Here is a 16,240-nt window from a genome sequence, read left to right on the forward strand (position 1 = left end):
TTATTGATAGATTTTGTAATTAATTAAAAAAAGAGCCACCCTGTAGAAAAACTACTGTAATTAAATGGTACTGGACAATAATTGTGTGGACCCATCCAATCATTAAAAAGCTGGGTTTGTCAATGGCTTCATCCAGGACACCTTTGAGGCTGTGGTGGAGAAGAGGACACTGGACAAATTATTGGATGCCGAGCACCCTCTCTAGCACATGTTGGATTCACAGAGAAGAGCTGCTACGGTTATAGGGATGAAGATGAAGATAGCGATGATAATGATGAGCAGAATTTCTCCAAGTGTGCCAAGTGTTATGCATTCATTCAGTGTATGGCTTGATAAGGGTTCAAGGTGATATGATGATATATTTCCAGAATTTTATTTTTATTTTTGGAAAAGATAGGTGTAGTTTTTCAAGCTGAGCTCCATATGTGTTAGGCTTTACTATATAACGTACAAGTGACAGACGCAATACCTATGCTGACCACTAGAGGCCAACCAAAAGTCGTTGCCATAGTGTTCAGACTATATATCCAAAGACGAAGAAGAAAGGAAACCTTCACCATAATAAACATGGCTGCCGCCACTCCGATCCACCAAACTTGGGTTTGAAAAATTACTGACGAGGAACTTAATTCTACGATGGATGTAGACGGGAGTGCGGTCATGGAGAATGCAGATGGGACCGAAAAAAAGGATATGGACGTACCCGTTTTTAAGAAACCAGCTCTTCTGGCAGCACCTTCCCTCACCAGCAATCGGAACAGCGTCTCTGCACCGTCCAAACCTTTAGCAGTCGAAACGACAGATGAGGAAAAACTTAAAGTCGGAGACACGATTCAGGTCGAGTCTGCTGATGGTGGAAAAGAAAGCAAATCCACTGAAATAGAGGAAGGTGAGAGCATAGATGTTGCTAAAGGCAAAAAGTATCGGGCTCCTGTCAAAGTTCAGTCAGAAAAGATGCACAGAGTGCTTCGTTCTCCGGGGCCCTCGGCTGCCCACTTCCCCCCTCTGAAATATACTGAGCCTTCTTGGGGTGGAAACACCCCAGATAGCTCTTACTCTTTGGAAATCCTCAAAAACGGCACCATAGTGGATACCGTGCCCCTCACGGAGAAGAGCTACTACGTGGTGGGACGTTTACCTGTGTGTGACGTCTCTCTGGAGCATCCGTCTATCTCCAGGTACCATGCGGTGATCCAGTACCGCAGCCGGCCAGAGGAGGGCGAGTCCACTGGAGGGGATGCGGGCTTTTACGTTCAAGATTTGGGCAGCACCCACGGAACCGTGGTCAACAAGAACAAGATTCCCCCGATGACGTACATCAGGTTACGGGTGGGCCATGTTCTAAAGTTTGGTGGGAGTACCAGGCTTTTCATACTGCAGGTAAATGACTCCCCCCTACTAAATATACATTTAAGACTTTGATGAGGCCATTGGGGTCCTCTGTCCATCCTGATTTACTTTAACTCTGAATATATTAATGTTAGTGTAGCAGGCACAAATTCCTAAACATTCATCATTTAATGATGAAACACCCTGATGATCTGAGGATTGGGTCATCAAGGCCCCCGGTGACATCTGCCACCCACACCACATTGCACCTGCCCCCCTTGGATCTTCCTGTGGGTGATGAGCCCACGTGGCCAATTTGGGCTGAGCCCAGCTGGGTCCCGTGAGCACAGACCCGGTCACCAGGCGCTCGCCTGTGAGCCCCAACCCCATGCCTGGCTCCAGGGTGGGCCCCGGTAACGCCAAGCTGTTCAATGTAAACATCCTTGGTCTTATATTCTTCATGATGGGTTGAAGAACCACCCTTAATCTCAGTTGAAGGGAGGTGTTCCAGGCATGTCCCACCAGGAAGAGGCACCGAGGTGGACCCTGGACACGCTGGAGAGACTGTCTCTTGGCTGGTCTGTGGAATACTCGGAATACTCCCTTAAGAGCTGGAGGAAGTGTCTGGGGAGAGGGAAGTCTGGGCATCCATGCTTAGGCTGCTGCCCCCGCGACCCGACCCAGACACCCTGTTTGAATTGGCCCAGTAATCTAACATAAAAAGCAGAGGAGCGAAATAAATATACACATCTTTTAATCCTCTTGATTCAACCAACAGGTGAAATAGATAGAATTCAAAAACATTTTTATGCACTTTTTTTCATTCCCAGGGTCCAGAGTATGACGAGGAAGAGGAGTCGGAGCTGACGGTGACTGAACTGAGGGAGCAGGCACGGAAAAAGAAGGAGGAGCTGGAGAGGCGGATGATGGGCGAAGGTTCTGATAATGAAGAGGAAGGAGAGGAAGACAAGGATGGTGAAAGTAAAAATCAGAGCAGACCGTCAAATGAAGACTCGGGCTGTTCATGGGGGATGGGTGAGTTAAACAGCTTGAAAGACGGTGACCCGGCACAGTATTTTTCAGTTGTGCTGATGTATTTTTGTTGAACCAAAGAAGCACTGTTTTAATTATTTTGGGCTTTTCTTTCCTTTTTTTTCCCCTCTGCAATATATGAAGCTGAGGAAGTGGTTCCGGAGGAAGACGACAATGAGGAAAATCCTTTTTCAACAGAGTTTCTTGAGGACCAGGAAGCCGCGTACCTTAAAGACCCAAAGAAGGCCTTGCAGGGGTTTTATGACAGAGAAGGTGAAATGACTTGGTTATTCCAAGAGTGGCACCTATCATTATGTAATCTAATATTTGTTCAAATGATCCTCTCAGGAGAAGAACTGGAGTTTGAGTATGAGGACAAAGGTCGTGGCAGCTGGCTGTGCAGGATAAAGTAAGTGGCCTTAAAGAAAATCTGAACTTTTCCTGTTGATTGTGTCTGGAGTCGCCCCCTTTGACACCGCTGCACCTGTCAGACTTCCTGTGGATGATGCCTTGGGACGGCAACTGGTTGCCGAGGTCACGCACACAGGCAAAAAAAAAGAAGCAGCTATCCATTGCTGTCTGGAAGCTTGTCGGATGCTGGAAGCCAGAGGGCTATTGCGCCAAGAAGCAGGTGTGAACGTCCATTTCTGATTCCACACAGTGAAAACATTAAACATCATACAGTCCTGATGTTTACGTCAATGATTTTTAATGTCACGTCTCATTTCTAGTCTCCCGTAAGCGCAAGAAGAAAAACTGGGAAGATGAGGACTATTACGACAGCGACGATGACACGTTCCTCGATCGAACGGGCACTGTGGAAAAGAAGAGGGAGGAGAGAATGAAAAAGGCGGGAAAGATTGAGGAGCATCCGGAGACTTTTAAATCACTGGTAAAAATCATCTTGCTGACCTTGTATCTTTTTTTTGGAAAACTCCTATGATAAAGAGATGTATACCTTACCCCAAAATGCAGGTTTTTTCTGTAGCTTTTGTATGTTTTTATGGAACTTCCATGTATGTGATTTTTGCTTAGGTAGCCAAACTGGCGGAGGTTGAGAAGGAATTGGCAGAGACACAGAGAAAACTAAATGTTGGAAAAGGAGGTGAGTCATCACACGTCCCCCTCCGTTGGGTCGCAGCTCTTTGGGTTATCGTGTGTTTCATCCCTCAGACTGTGCCGGCTCTTCCACTGAGGATCCACTGGACGCTTTCATGACTGCTGTGCGAAGTAAGGAGGTCATGGATTCTGTAGAGCGCAAGAAACTCCACCTGCACGTTGCCGACCTGCGCAAAGATGTTCAGCGGCTCCACAAACTGATCAAGCTTACGCGACCCACTCAGATACCCTCACTATCAAAGTTAGTGGGGACGTACAATTTTAAATGTTACTTTTTTAGCAGCGTTAGATCTATTTGGATATACACGTGCAGATTTTTCAAATCTTTTCCTAAACCAGTTAAACACTTTTTTGTTTGTATTCATAGGAATATCTCGGAGCAAGACAAGCCTAAAAAGGCATTACCCTTATTTGGAGCAATGAAAGGAGGAAACAAATTCAAACTGAAGACTGGCACCATTGGGGTAGGCCTCTTCTCTTCCACTTTTTTTAATTGTCTCAGCTTCTTTAATATCTTTTTTAAATTGTTGTTTTCTTTTTTTCCTTGTAGAAGTTGCCACCAAAACGAGCCAACTTGCCAGCGGAGCTCTTCAACATGAAATCAGTTTCATCTGCTGGAGAAGAAGTGGAGGAAGAGGAAGAAGAGGAGTCTGCAGACAAACATGAAGATGTGGGAGAAAAAACCAGTGCGGCAGAAACGATTGACGAAGATGAAGCTGAACGTCATGACGATGCCACCGCCGAGAGCCTGGAAGCAGCACAATTAAATGGGGAAAACGGTAATGAAAAATGGGAAAATGTCTTTTCTAGCTTCTCCTTCAACCTTCCAAAATATTAATGAAATACAATTTTGGGACATTTAACCCCTTAAAAATGGCTGTCAGGTTTACACTTATTTTAGTTCACAATCCACGTGAATTTTAACTCAATAATAATCAAAGATTGATCTTAAAATATATAAATTTACTGTATAGGAACATAATTATCATGAGCATTGATCATTCAAGTGCTATAACACCCGTTACAACAGTTAAATATAAAAAAATATTTAAAAGAATTTGGTAAAATAATGTATTATTTGTATCATGGATATAACATTTTTTAACCTTAATAATTGATGTATAATATTCTTTTGTAAAGATCAAATAGTTCAAGTACCACTTTGCATGCACAAAAATCTTAGGTGTTGAAAGTGTAGATCTTGCATACACGTACAGGCTATAATGTTAATAATAAAAGAAGCAAATGATCACAGTTTAATTTTAATTTTAGTCTAGAGTCACATCAGAAGTGCCTGTCTGAGTAATGCTGCAATATTGGAAGAAAAATATTCAAAGGTTCTCATTGCTATAAGTTACAATGAGAGGGAGTGTTTATATCATAATCATCGAGAGACCCAGAGATGCCTCATAACCAAAAATAGTCTGGCTAAGACACAGTTGGACTGCTGGTCCACTGATTACTTGCTATTATAAACTATATTATTTTATGTTTATGGTTTCACATTAGATGGAGGAAAGAGAGAGAAGAAAGGTGAAGATACAACCAGAACAGGGGATCATGTTCCTGAGCGTCTTAGAAACAGCATGGCCCAGTCCTGTCCAGGTAGGTCCATCTCCAGCATGTCAACATATGTCTGGATACCCAGTCTCTAATATGTCTTTGTCCTTGCAGAGTCCAGAGCTGAGGGGACAGCAGAACCAGCAGCAGAATGCAGCTCCAGAAAGAAAATAAAGAAGGGAGTGTTGGGCCCGAAGAGGGTAGGTTTACAGATGCAGACACGGGGACAGCCACTCTATTCAAGGTACAATGGTCTCTTTGATTTGTCGCCACAGCCTCCAGTGCAGCTATCAGGACAATATCCAGAGGACGACCCTGATTATAGTATGTGGCTCCCTCCTGCAGGTAAACTACAACAAGGCACTTTTGCTTGCAGTATATTTGTTTAGTCCTAGCATCCTCAGACTAAAATAGATTAATCTCTATTCAATTTTACCATATTTGACAACCAGCCTGAATGGTCAAAAATTAGTTTGTTGGGATTTAACTACCGTAGAATCTTTTAGTTAAGTCTTGTTTAACTGTTTCCATTATCCTCCGTAAATGATAGATGAGCGCAAGGAGAAAGTTTGTTTTTTTTAATTGTCAATGCGCTTTCGAGAGTTTGTAATTAGTATACTGTATTACATAGTTTAATTTTAGCAGCGTAACAGTGCTTATTTTCTCTGAATGCGTCTGAATTTAAATGTTGTGCATATAACATATGAAAAGACATTTTGTGAATGCTAAATATTAACTCAAATCTACATTAAATCCAGAGAGACGAAAACTACAACTTTATGTGGGTCAACCAATACAAATCCTTTACAGACTTATTGTTTGAGTTTCGGGATGATAAAAACTATTGTGCCTTTTCATGGTGCTAACACCTTTTATACCCTCAGGTCAGACTGGAGATGGACGAACAGCTTTGAATGACAAGTACGGCTACTGATTTCGTGGCAGGAAAACATTTTCAGGACTAAACCTAATTGTCCCTTCCTGTGCCATCAGCCTGCTACAATTGCTCACTGGACAGTAAGAGCTGACGAGCACTCAAATCTGGTCTTTTTAAAAAAAAAATCTGAATTCCAAATCTTTGAAACAGAACTACAAAGGTCCTGAGCTGTAAATGATATGGCTCCTCCTCTCCCCTCCAGGATAGCCAGTCACTGTGGTAACCTTCTGTTATTACGGTCTTTATTTTCCATAAAGAAAAGCGAGTGAGAGGGAGCCCTAAAGCAGCTTTCAGACCACTTGGATGGTTTGAAGGCTGAGTGTAAGCTGATAAAGATTCAAACTAAACGTAGTGTTTGCTGTGTGCAAAACGCCCTCTTACTTCTGCTTGAAGCACATTTTCTTTACAGCATGTCGTGCTTTCCTCGAAATGGATTTCTCATGTTTGCTTATTGTCAGATATTGTTTTTCCCACATTAAAATAAAAAACGATTCAGTCATAAATGTTTAAATAAATGTTACAAAAGATGGATGTTGCCTACAAGTGGTCTAACAGGTTTGACATAATGTTTCTCTGTCCACACACACATGCACACACACACACACACACACACAGTTTCCTAGGAAGTGATCTGGCATACTTCTGCTCTTGGGTGCAACTTCTGCTCTTGGGTGCATGTGTTTGCTCAGATTTTTCGTGCTCTAACCGGCTAATAAGGGATTAAATGTCTTTTTGTCCACCAAATGCACTGTCTCTGCATGTCCATCATGCAGCCTGCATTTATTATTTTTCTTAAGCAGGTCCACTATTAAACATAAATATCTCAGATTCTTAAAAAAAAATATCCCATTGTTTATACATAATGTATTTATATTGAAACCTGCACCATTGTATTTTAAGAAATATTGAGATGGGTTAGTTAAAAATATGAACTGGAACCACTACTCTGAATATTTACAGAAGGAGGGGCAGTAAATTTGTCTTAGAATGACCAAGATGTGTAGACGTTCCACACTTACTGCCGTTGTACAACAGGAAACATCCACTTGGAGAGCTAGAATAAGTGTAATAGTATTGGTAAATATCTAACAGTGGATACGGATTCTCCTGATTGGAGTTCATGTTCTGAGGTGGTTTGGCAATGTTTTTTTCTTTAAAATGAGTTCCGCTCAACCATGTCAACATGTACTTAAACACTGCAAATACTAATATGCGTCTAATTTGGAAATACAATATACGCTTTGTATGTTTGCAGCCATTTGTCTTAAACATGACAAAAAAAGTTGAGGTTCATGGGGAATACCACAATCAAAAACAAATGACCACCCAAAGAAGACGCCATGGGGCATTTATTAGTTCAGTTTGTGCAACACTGGATTAACACATTGCAGTGGTGGAAAATGTGTTCATATAATCACAGAACTTTCATTTAACACAAGAGGATTATAATTTAAAGGCATTCAGAGATTTGGGGGGTTTCTTAAGAAAACAACTGGGTTTTTTCTTTCTGCAGTAGTCCCCTTCTACCTGGCAGGTGAGGTACAACATAAGGGGAAAACATGGCACACTACAACTGACTGGGCATCACCCAGCACCAATTACACTTGCCACCTACAGCTCACTAGTCTTGTACTTCCTCATTTCAGTACAAAACAGCAGAATGTGAATAAAGAAGAGACTGAGTACTGCAAGACAAATTCAGAAATGTTATTTTCCTCTATTGTCACACATTTGTGAAATCTCTTCATGACTTTTATATTCCGAGACATCCAGAAACGCGCATATCTGAGCCATTTCAACCCCACCTCATTAGTGGAAGAAACCTTGGTACTGCTTGATTGTCTTATACTGGACGTGTTATTCCAACTGACTACTGTGATAAAACCTCCAACGACTTCCAGCACAGAAAATGTTCGGCTTTGTCTTTTTCGGCCTCCGCTGGGGTTTGTTTGTTTCCTATCAGTCTTCTGACAAAACACGACTTATCCTCACATGTGTTGTGCTAAGGCCTTTTACCACCGCCCCAAATAATGATTCCATGTGGAGGTTGTAGCGTCAGAATGCTAAAATAAGAGGCTGAAATTTCCTGAGTGTGCTCAACCATAACAAACAACTACCTCATTTCTAAAATCACTCAGTAGTGTTGCTACAGAAGGGAAACCAGATCTGATTGGTAAGAAAATGGCAAAAGGATTATTCAGCAAGGGGAGGACTTCTTTTAAGAGGAGGAGGGATCCTCTGGCTGAGTCAGGACGCTACAGGGAGGCCCAGTGCTCAAGGAGCGGAAAGCAAAGATGGAGGGATCGTAGGTAAACCTGGGTGAAGGGCGACTGTTGTTCAGACTCTGTGGACACAGACAGAGAGATGTTATTATTGGGAAGTTACATAATTCATTCATGTCAGCACGGGTTCCGTCACCACCCTGAGAGGTCCATTTGATCCAATGGGCAAGCAGTAACCTATTATTAGAACATATTACACTGATTTCATTTTTCAGGAAAACAGCAGGTTGACTGGGATGCTTTTTGCACTCTCACAGCAAATCTGTGGCTTTGCAGACCCTCATTGTTCCACAAGTCCATCTAAAATTAGCCCTCGTCATTTTCCTCCCTGCAGGAAATGAGAGAAAATGATGTTGGCTTTGGCAGTGAGGCAGCACTTTCCTCCAGAGCCTGCAGATCGTGAACGAAGCCTGTGCACTGGGAAGAATTGAGACCTTAAAACAGAGCTAATGTAGCACAAGTTTGGGCTTATCAGAGATCTTAGAGTTATAGAGATGTTCATGAGTGCTGTGCCAAAAGGTCAATTTCTATAGAAAATCATTATATAATATGAATAAAATCCAACAAATAATAAATAAATGAATATCCTTTCTATGTACTGGACAATACTGGCTCCAGCAGCATGTCACAATTGTTTGGTTAGATTGTTGAAAAGTGATTTGTTCTTTTCTGTGTTTGTGAATGATTGTGCGCGTACTTCCTGCATCATTAAACTGCCATCTCGTCTGATTGTGTTGGGAAGTGTAAGACATTTGTTTATATATGTGACTTTTCAGCATAGCTCAGAAGGAAGTTCCAGTTCACTCAAAAGATGCTTGTTCTGTTAACAAGTTCTTCATAGGGCAGTTTTGCTTCAGTTTTCATATTCATTACTCTGATAGACATCTATGTTCAACCGTGCTCAAATAAAGTACATTTAAAAAAACAGGAGATGTGCTCTCAAACATCTGACAGAGGGAAAACCACTATAAATCAGTTCTTGGATGCAAATGGGAGCATCTACTTTACAACTCACGTTCATAATTGAGAGTAACCAATTCCACTATCCCCCAAATGCATGTCTTTGGACTGTGGGAGGAAGCCAGATCACGCAGAGAAAACCTACGCAGACACAGGAAGGACACGCAAAGTTCCAGGAGTCGTGGAACCCAGGCCCATCTGGCTGTCAGGCAACTGGAACCGCTGCAAGCATCAACTAATACCAATTAGGGATCACCTTTATGTTTCTTTAATGAGTGCAATAATCACCAGGACTTTATATCTTTATTTCACTATATTTTCAAGGAAGAGAAAAAAAATCTGAGAAGCACGGCCTTGAATAATTAGTTATGCCTTAATATGTTGCTATGGACCCTTGAACGCAGTACATGTTTGATATTATCAGATTACGAAGGTAAGAGGAATGAGGAAACAAGATTATTCAGCATGAAGCATTATCGAGAGGGTGAAAAGAAAGCCGCCGCAGCAGCAAAGAGCGGGTGGTGCACAGTGGCTCAAGTGGACACGAATCTCCAAAACAGCTCCCGAATCATTCCACCCCTCATTAAACCTATGAAAAGGAAGATCCCCAATGCCCACGGACGCCACTAACTATAACAACAACACAGCTGAAGATGCCAGGGAGAAAAGCAGACTAATATTTCTATGTGCAGGTGAAGTTAAACCATAGCAGCCAACCAGGCTGTAAAAGCAAAATTACTCCATGACTCCCAATACACTGCACAATGCTCCAACTCTTCCTCCTGCTATGCTCAACTACCTTGTTTAAACCACTCTAAAGGATTCTCCAGTTTGTACCAATGACACGTAAATACACGGGAACTGCCTTATCTGTGCTGTTACATCTAAACTGTGTACATATACAAGTATGTATGGCTGATAAGGTTGCACTGACACTATCCCACACAAGGTGACAATAACATCATCATTCACAGCATACTGTGCCTCCTTCTGGAGCGTCCTGCTGCATACCAAGATGTCCAGGCATGTTAGAATGCACGATCAAATGTGCCTTCCTCACAAATTAATTATTCAACCTATACACTTTTCTTACTGTAAACTCCCAAAAGTAGACTTTGACAATAGAAGGTTATTTAGGAAATATGACAGTGTTTCCATCGAGTGTTGGGAAGCTTAAACTGAATCCAATTTCACTTACTCTGATCTTTATTGTCCTTGTTTTCCCTCCACAGTTCTTTTTCAGCAGCATTTTCTGTGAAGAGAAAAGAATGTCAGCTATGACATGAGTTCCTGGGTGGTATGATGCAAACAGGCCCAGTGTCTCCAAATAACCTCACTGATGCACGTCACTAAACAGGAGTGCTGCTACACTTCACAACAGTGAAATCAGTGGGGGGGGGACCACACAATCATAGAACTGTCTCAGATCAAGGCTTGCCTCTAAGGCGCAGAGTATGGGAAAAAATGGAAACACAAGCCTCTCGCAGGAATATTCTTGATATATATTTTCTATTCTTTTTATTATTTATCCTTGTTTTGTATTTTGCTATACACACTTCCATGTACACAATACACACAAAATGTACTTTTTTGTTTAATTTTATTCCTATGTATCATATGATTATATTTATTGATACTATTATATTTCAGTCTATTACATATAGGCTCCTCAAGTCTTGCAGGTTGTCATATCCAGGTTATCCATTTCTAAACACATTATTTAAGCATAATTGTAAAAATAACCAATTCAAGTCCTTACAGATATGTACCATAGATACTAAAATATTACATAAATAACCATTTACATAAAACCTATGCAACACTCCAACTTTTCTCCTCAAGCCTGACATTTATTAACTATGATTTATGATGGACGGACGGCCAGACAGACGTGCCTCGCAACATGCTCATGTTTAAAAGGATATTGTCAAGCTAAAGGGTTAATGGGAGGCTGCTACCTCTGATGGCCCCCTATTGTATTCCCTGCAGGACCTCCCTTTCCACTTGGCTGAGTGTGCACACACTCTTACACACACACAAACACACACATGCCCACATTTTGGAAGGACTCACACAGATACAGCAACACTCTCATAGACAGGAGGATGTTCGACTGCAGGCCCAAACACACAGGCAGATGATGGGTGCCCTCCCCAGCCACCACTACATATATGCTTCCTCTTCTTCTCTCTTCACCTTTGTAATCCCTTCTTCTCCCTAAAAACTCCCAATGGACCCCCAGAAAAGTGCAGTGCCCACCCCACCCACGCACACACAGAACACCAATAAGTCTTTAGGGTTTTAATGATTAGAGGATCAGCGTTTCCATTGCTCATTAGTGGTTGTCATTTTTCTGTTGTTTATCTAATCCTCTCCTTCTGCCTCTACCCCTCAATCATTCCCCCTCATTTGCCAGCTTTTGTGAGAAATGAGGGTGGACATCTGTCGTCCATGCTTCCCTTGCCTTCATCCCTCTCCAGCCAGACCACCATGGTGGCAAGCGTATGGCAATGAACAGGAAAGATTTTGTTTTGTGTGAGCATTTGTGAGGCCGTGTGCGTAGGGTTGACAGCGGGGACGTCATTATATTTTTGGATCAAATGCTTGGCCCATCATACTCGTTCGAGCTTTTGAATCATTTCCCAACTGGAGGTTTATCAGGAAAACTTTTAATTTACAGAAGGACTTAAGTACAAACCTGTTGCATTTTCTCCAAGTCCAGACTAGGCCTCCTTGGCTCTCCAGAGAAACTGTGCCGGTACTTCCTGTAAGGTGCTGTTTGCTCAAAATGGGTGAGAACGATGGGTTGTGCCACCACCTGCACCTTAAAACACATGGGAGGGGGCTTGAGGCTACGTGGTGGGCTGGAGCTGAAGAGAACAGGACTGGGGGAGGCAGCCAAGCAAGCACCTGGCTCAACCAGGGGCCTCGTGGAACCAGCAGGTGCACCATAACCACAGAGGTCCCGCACTTCCTCATCACTGGAAGCACTACTGTGATGATCACTACAGTGCTGGGGAAGATTAGGCACCCATTTCCTGTTGTCTCCACAGCTGATACGTTCAAGCTCTTCCTCTGAAGAGTGTCGATCCAGGTTGGCATCTAACAGGAGGCGAAGGCGGCGAAACCGCGCAGGAGAGAGGGGACTCTGGTTGTGCTGCTGACTGGTGGCCAACGGAGTGAGGGCGCAGTTCCGTCGTCTCTCTGGAGTAGTTCATAAACATGAAATAGAATAGAGGCTAGAGATAAATAATAACGTGGAAATGTAGAGAACGTGTACACACCTCTGTCAATTTGTGCGAGCTCCTGGTTTTCTCCCTCAGAGTCATCGCTTTCTCCTTCTCCACTGCCATGGTAAGAAATCTGCAACAAAGTGCACATGTAATGCTGAAATATGACATATAATACTTCTTACTCTTTTGGGACCCCATTATATATGAAATCGTCCTTCCCCTGTCATGCCTCAACAAAAATGCTAATGATGCTTTTTAGCTTGTTTTAGCAGATATAACAACAAAATTAAAATCTGTATACGCGTACGCATCAAAAGTATTTCATTCCAACTTGTATATACATAAAATCCATATCTGTACATGTCCCATTAAAAGGCACAAACACAATTCAGCTAGGTTTGACTCTAAAACACTAAGTTAGAGTTAACCAACTCCATGCTCACCACAGTCAGGTGGCATTTTTGGGTAAATCAAGGATGGAACAGTTACTGTATCAAACAATAAGGTCAAAACTATCAGCAACTATGTTCAAAAAGGTGATTCTTTTGAGGAAATTTAATCTGAAAACAGGAACTACAGATGTTAAAAATGAAAAAGAAACTTAAATAACACCCATAAAATCTTTCTTCTTTTGCAAGTAACAGTTTTAAAGCCAAACTAATTTGATGGCAGCGGATTGGGTTTATTTTCCTATGTAATAATATAATATATAATAATGCAGTTTGTCTTTTTACACTTACATTCCATTCCTACATTAGTAACAACACTAGACAATGTCAACTGCAACGCAAAGAGTTAACTAACGTGTCTCAAGCTCAGTAATTACCACTCAGAGGTCTCGCTGAGCAGCTGCCATCTGTGCTTGTGCGAGTGTGTACTTACACACAGATCCACACAAACCTAAGATGTCCTTCCTTCTACTTGCTAATACATGCATAGTGGTGTGCAGACACACTCTTCACTAAGATGCTCTTAAAAAAGAACAAAAATGGAGCCAACCCCCCCAAAACACCACCTGTATTCAGTTCTGTTTAATTGTACTCAAGTTAATATTTTTGAATTTTTAAAGCATTAATGAAAAACCCATCATAAAAAATCTAAACTATGTTGTCTGTGGTAGAATATAAATCTACATGTAAGAGAAACAGCCTCCTTCAGTTGCATGGCGAGTGGCCCATCTATTTCCACATTTATTGTAGAACTACAGTCTATCCCGTGTATTATATTCCTCTCTGAATTGGCCCTAAATGTGTGCAGGAACATGATTGTACTAAAATGAGAAAAAATAATAACCAAGCAGCATGTGCCGTGACAACTCATGTGAGAAAAAGCACCCTGGTCCCACTTTAAGGAAAATCGCAAAGTTACTAAAATAGATAAAACAGCAACACATTTAAATGACATTGTAGATAATGTTGTCCAGAGAAAAAGTTTTTTTCCTCAAGAACATAACATTATACCAGATGGTGTGTGACTAACCCATAAAAATACTACCTGTAGGATGAGATGATACCCAGGCTAAGCAGGGAAGGTTATTTTAAAGGCTCAGAGTCAATAGAATCTGAAGCAGGGCTATGGTGAGCTTTACTCTCGACCCTTTCATTCAGAAGAACGGGCTCTGTTTAGTGGGACTTACAGAACAGCTGATTGGAAAATTCTCTGTCATTTTCTGTGCAGGTTTTGAAATCTGTGGCCAACATTATGGCCAACGTTTTAATTATAAGCATATGTGGGGACACGTTGATGTATTTGAAGCACATTTGCTGTGTTTGATGCAAATTTAAATCTTAAAACCACCTGATAATGTTGGTGAAAGAATGCACCGTGCAGTAAGTGGATTGTGCATCAGGACAGGTGGTTGGGTAAACTTAGCAATTGGAGGGTAGCGTGAGTTTGTTTTTGACTAAATCAGGCAGGAAAACTCTGCGTGTGAGTGTGCAAGTGTATATGTGTGTCAGTTAGACAACAGTTGTGTGATGAAGTCATAAGGAGGTTTATAATGACTGTTTGCTTGTTTCTAGTCTCATCTGAATGGCCCACCACCACTTACAAGCACAATGATGCTAATATTTTGGGATCTGTGGTCAGTCCCTGTAAATAGTGGCCTTTTAAGCTGAGGAACTGCAGTTTATGAATGACTACAGTCAGCAGAAGTGATCAGATGTTACAAAAACAGTATAATGTGCTACGGGGGCTGTATTTATATAGACATTTTCCACTTATACTTGACAAATCACAATAATTGACAAGTTTACATTTCAGCACTGCTGTAAAGCCCATGAGAAAATTACTAATCACACACATTTACACGGCAACAACACAACTTTGGGGTTCAGTATCTTGAATGATGACACTTTGACAGACACTGCAGGCATTTGGGATTAAACAAATCACCTTTGTGCCACTTGTGTTATCACTCCGGCACAAAAATAAAATGATCCACTCCCACAATTTGTTGTGTGTTTTTCCGTGCTCAAACGAGTGCAAGGACACTAAAATCACAAGCACGACACTTTACATTTCATGGTCAATATCAAACCATAAAACATTCTGGTTATGACAAGTTTATGGATACAGGTGATACATTACCCTATTGTAAATGCATTTAAACTGCATGTAGCTGCATATTCGTGCACAGCCGCTATCATGTCAAAAACGTAATATTATTGTAACCTGCAAGTTTTTCAGTAAGAAAACTTGAGATTTGGCCGTGGAGGATGACCATTGTAGGTAAAATCTAGAGGGGAATGAAAATTAGAGGCCCTGGTTTAGTTATTTGAGCAACTGATGCTGTTTAGTTATCGGCATTTCAATTTTGGTGACATCCGCGCAGAGTTGATGCTCAAACTTACACGAACGCAACATTTCTTTTAGCATTTTGAGAAATGTGCACTAATCGTGAGCATTTTCCACAACTGTTGAAACAATTCAAAGGACTAATGGTGGAGTTGAATGTATCGTCATGCACCACCAAAGGATCCAGGCGGCGTGCGTGCGTGTGCCAAAGAGAAAGAGAAAATGAACGTGTCATTGAACTCAGCATGACCGGGTTAATGCAACGTTAACAGCTGCTGCGTAAACCTGCAAGAAAATAAGTCTAAAGTAAAGCCACGCCGGTTCAAAACCAACTCAGTTTCTCCTGATTCTACCCTAAACTTGCCACATAATGCGTCATTTCCAACGTATTTCTTAACGTGCAACCTTTAATTCCCGAACAAGTTAAGCTTACCTTGACATGGAACGGATGCATCTCATTAAGTGAATGTCTTCTTAGCTTCTTCGTCAGCGTCTTTAGCATTTTCCCCCTGAATAGCTTCAGGTTTGTCTGCAGCAATTACGCTTTACTGTCTCCTGCAGCCTTCACCGCCCCTTTATTAGCCTACTTGAGCGACTTTACATTTTAAAAAAGGCAAACGGGACAAGTAATTCTAAATCTGGTCACTGAACAAAAAAGAATGTAGCCGTATGAGTAGCTTAAAGTGAAAAAGTGAAAAAGAGCAAATTTAGTTTGACTGCGTAGATGAGTCGTATCTTCTGGAGGCTGCACATAGTAAACATTATTTTCGAGCTCATTAAAGTCTCCGATGTGTTGGAGCTTTTTTCTAGGAAAGGCGGGGAAACCCCTTAATGCTGCCTTTAACCCCTTAATTTAAACAGGGAAAAATAATAATAATTAAAAAAAAAAAACTTGTTCGCATTCACACACGCACGCATACACGCAAGTAGACGCACACTGGACGCACTAGCACGTACAGTGATCCTCCAGCTTATGCGGCCTCTTCTGTGAT

The 16,240-nt window shown here is 41.6% G+C and overlaps 2 protein-coding genes and 1 long non-coding RNA gene across 6 annotated transcripts in view; 2 read left to right on the plus strand and 1 right to left on the minus strand.

Moving 5' to 3' along the window:
• The window catches only part of LOC130539667 (uncharacterized), a 173,294-nt gene that overhangs the window by 149,938 nt on the left and 7,116 nt on the right, over positions 1-16,240 (plus strand). The window lies entirely within an intron of this gene.
• On the plus strand, positions 523-6,506 carry slc4a1ap (solute carrier family 4 member 1 adaptor protein). The gene is made up of 14 exons (XM_057058139.1): positions 523-1,380; positions 2,160-2,364; positions 2,506-2,634; positions 2,710-2,770; positions 2,853-2,992; positions 3,093-3,253; positions 3,397-3,466; positions 3,535-3,721; positions 3,848-3,944; positions 4,031-4,259; positions 4,990-5,085; positions 5,155-5,240; positions 5,316-5,385; positions 5,925-6,506. Exons 1-14 carry the CDS (start codon positions 637-639, stop codon positions 5,972-5,974), a joined length of 2,325 nt encoding a protein of 774 aa, XP_056914119.1. The 5' UTR covers positions 523-636; the 3' UTR covers positions 5,975-6,506.
• Positions 7,309-16,208, minus strand: si:dkey-16j16.4 (uncharacterized). 2 transcript variants are annotated; one of them, XM_057058150.1, is made up of 5 exons: positions 15,682-16,208; positions 12,504-12,582; positions 11,918-12,043; positions 10,418-10,471; positions 7,309-8,321 (listed from the first exon to the last, which is right to left on the minus strand). In XM_057058150.1, the coding sequence occupies exons 1-5, from the start codon at positions 15,705-15,707 to the stop codon at positions 8,196-8,198; spliced, it is 411 nt and encodes a 136-aa protein (XP_056914130.1). In that variant the 5' UTR covers positions 15,708-16,208; the 3' UTR covers positions 7,309-8,195. The 2 variants fall into 2 exon arrangements, with proteins under 2 accessions (XP_056914130.1, XP_056914129.1); XM_057058149.1 differs by having other exon boundaries at positions 11,918-12,423; positions 15,682-16,203.

The sequence above is a fragment of the Takifugu flavidus genome, chromosome 16, assembly GCF_003711565.1.
Source record: "Takifugu flavidus isolate HTHZ2018 chromosome 16, ASM371156v2, whole genome shotgun sequence".
In the NCBI taxonomy this organism is placed as follows: domain Eukaryota; kingdom Metazoa; phylum Chordata; class Actinopteri; order Tetraodontiformes; family Tetraodontidae; genus Takifugu; species Takifugu flavidus.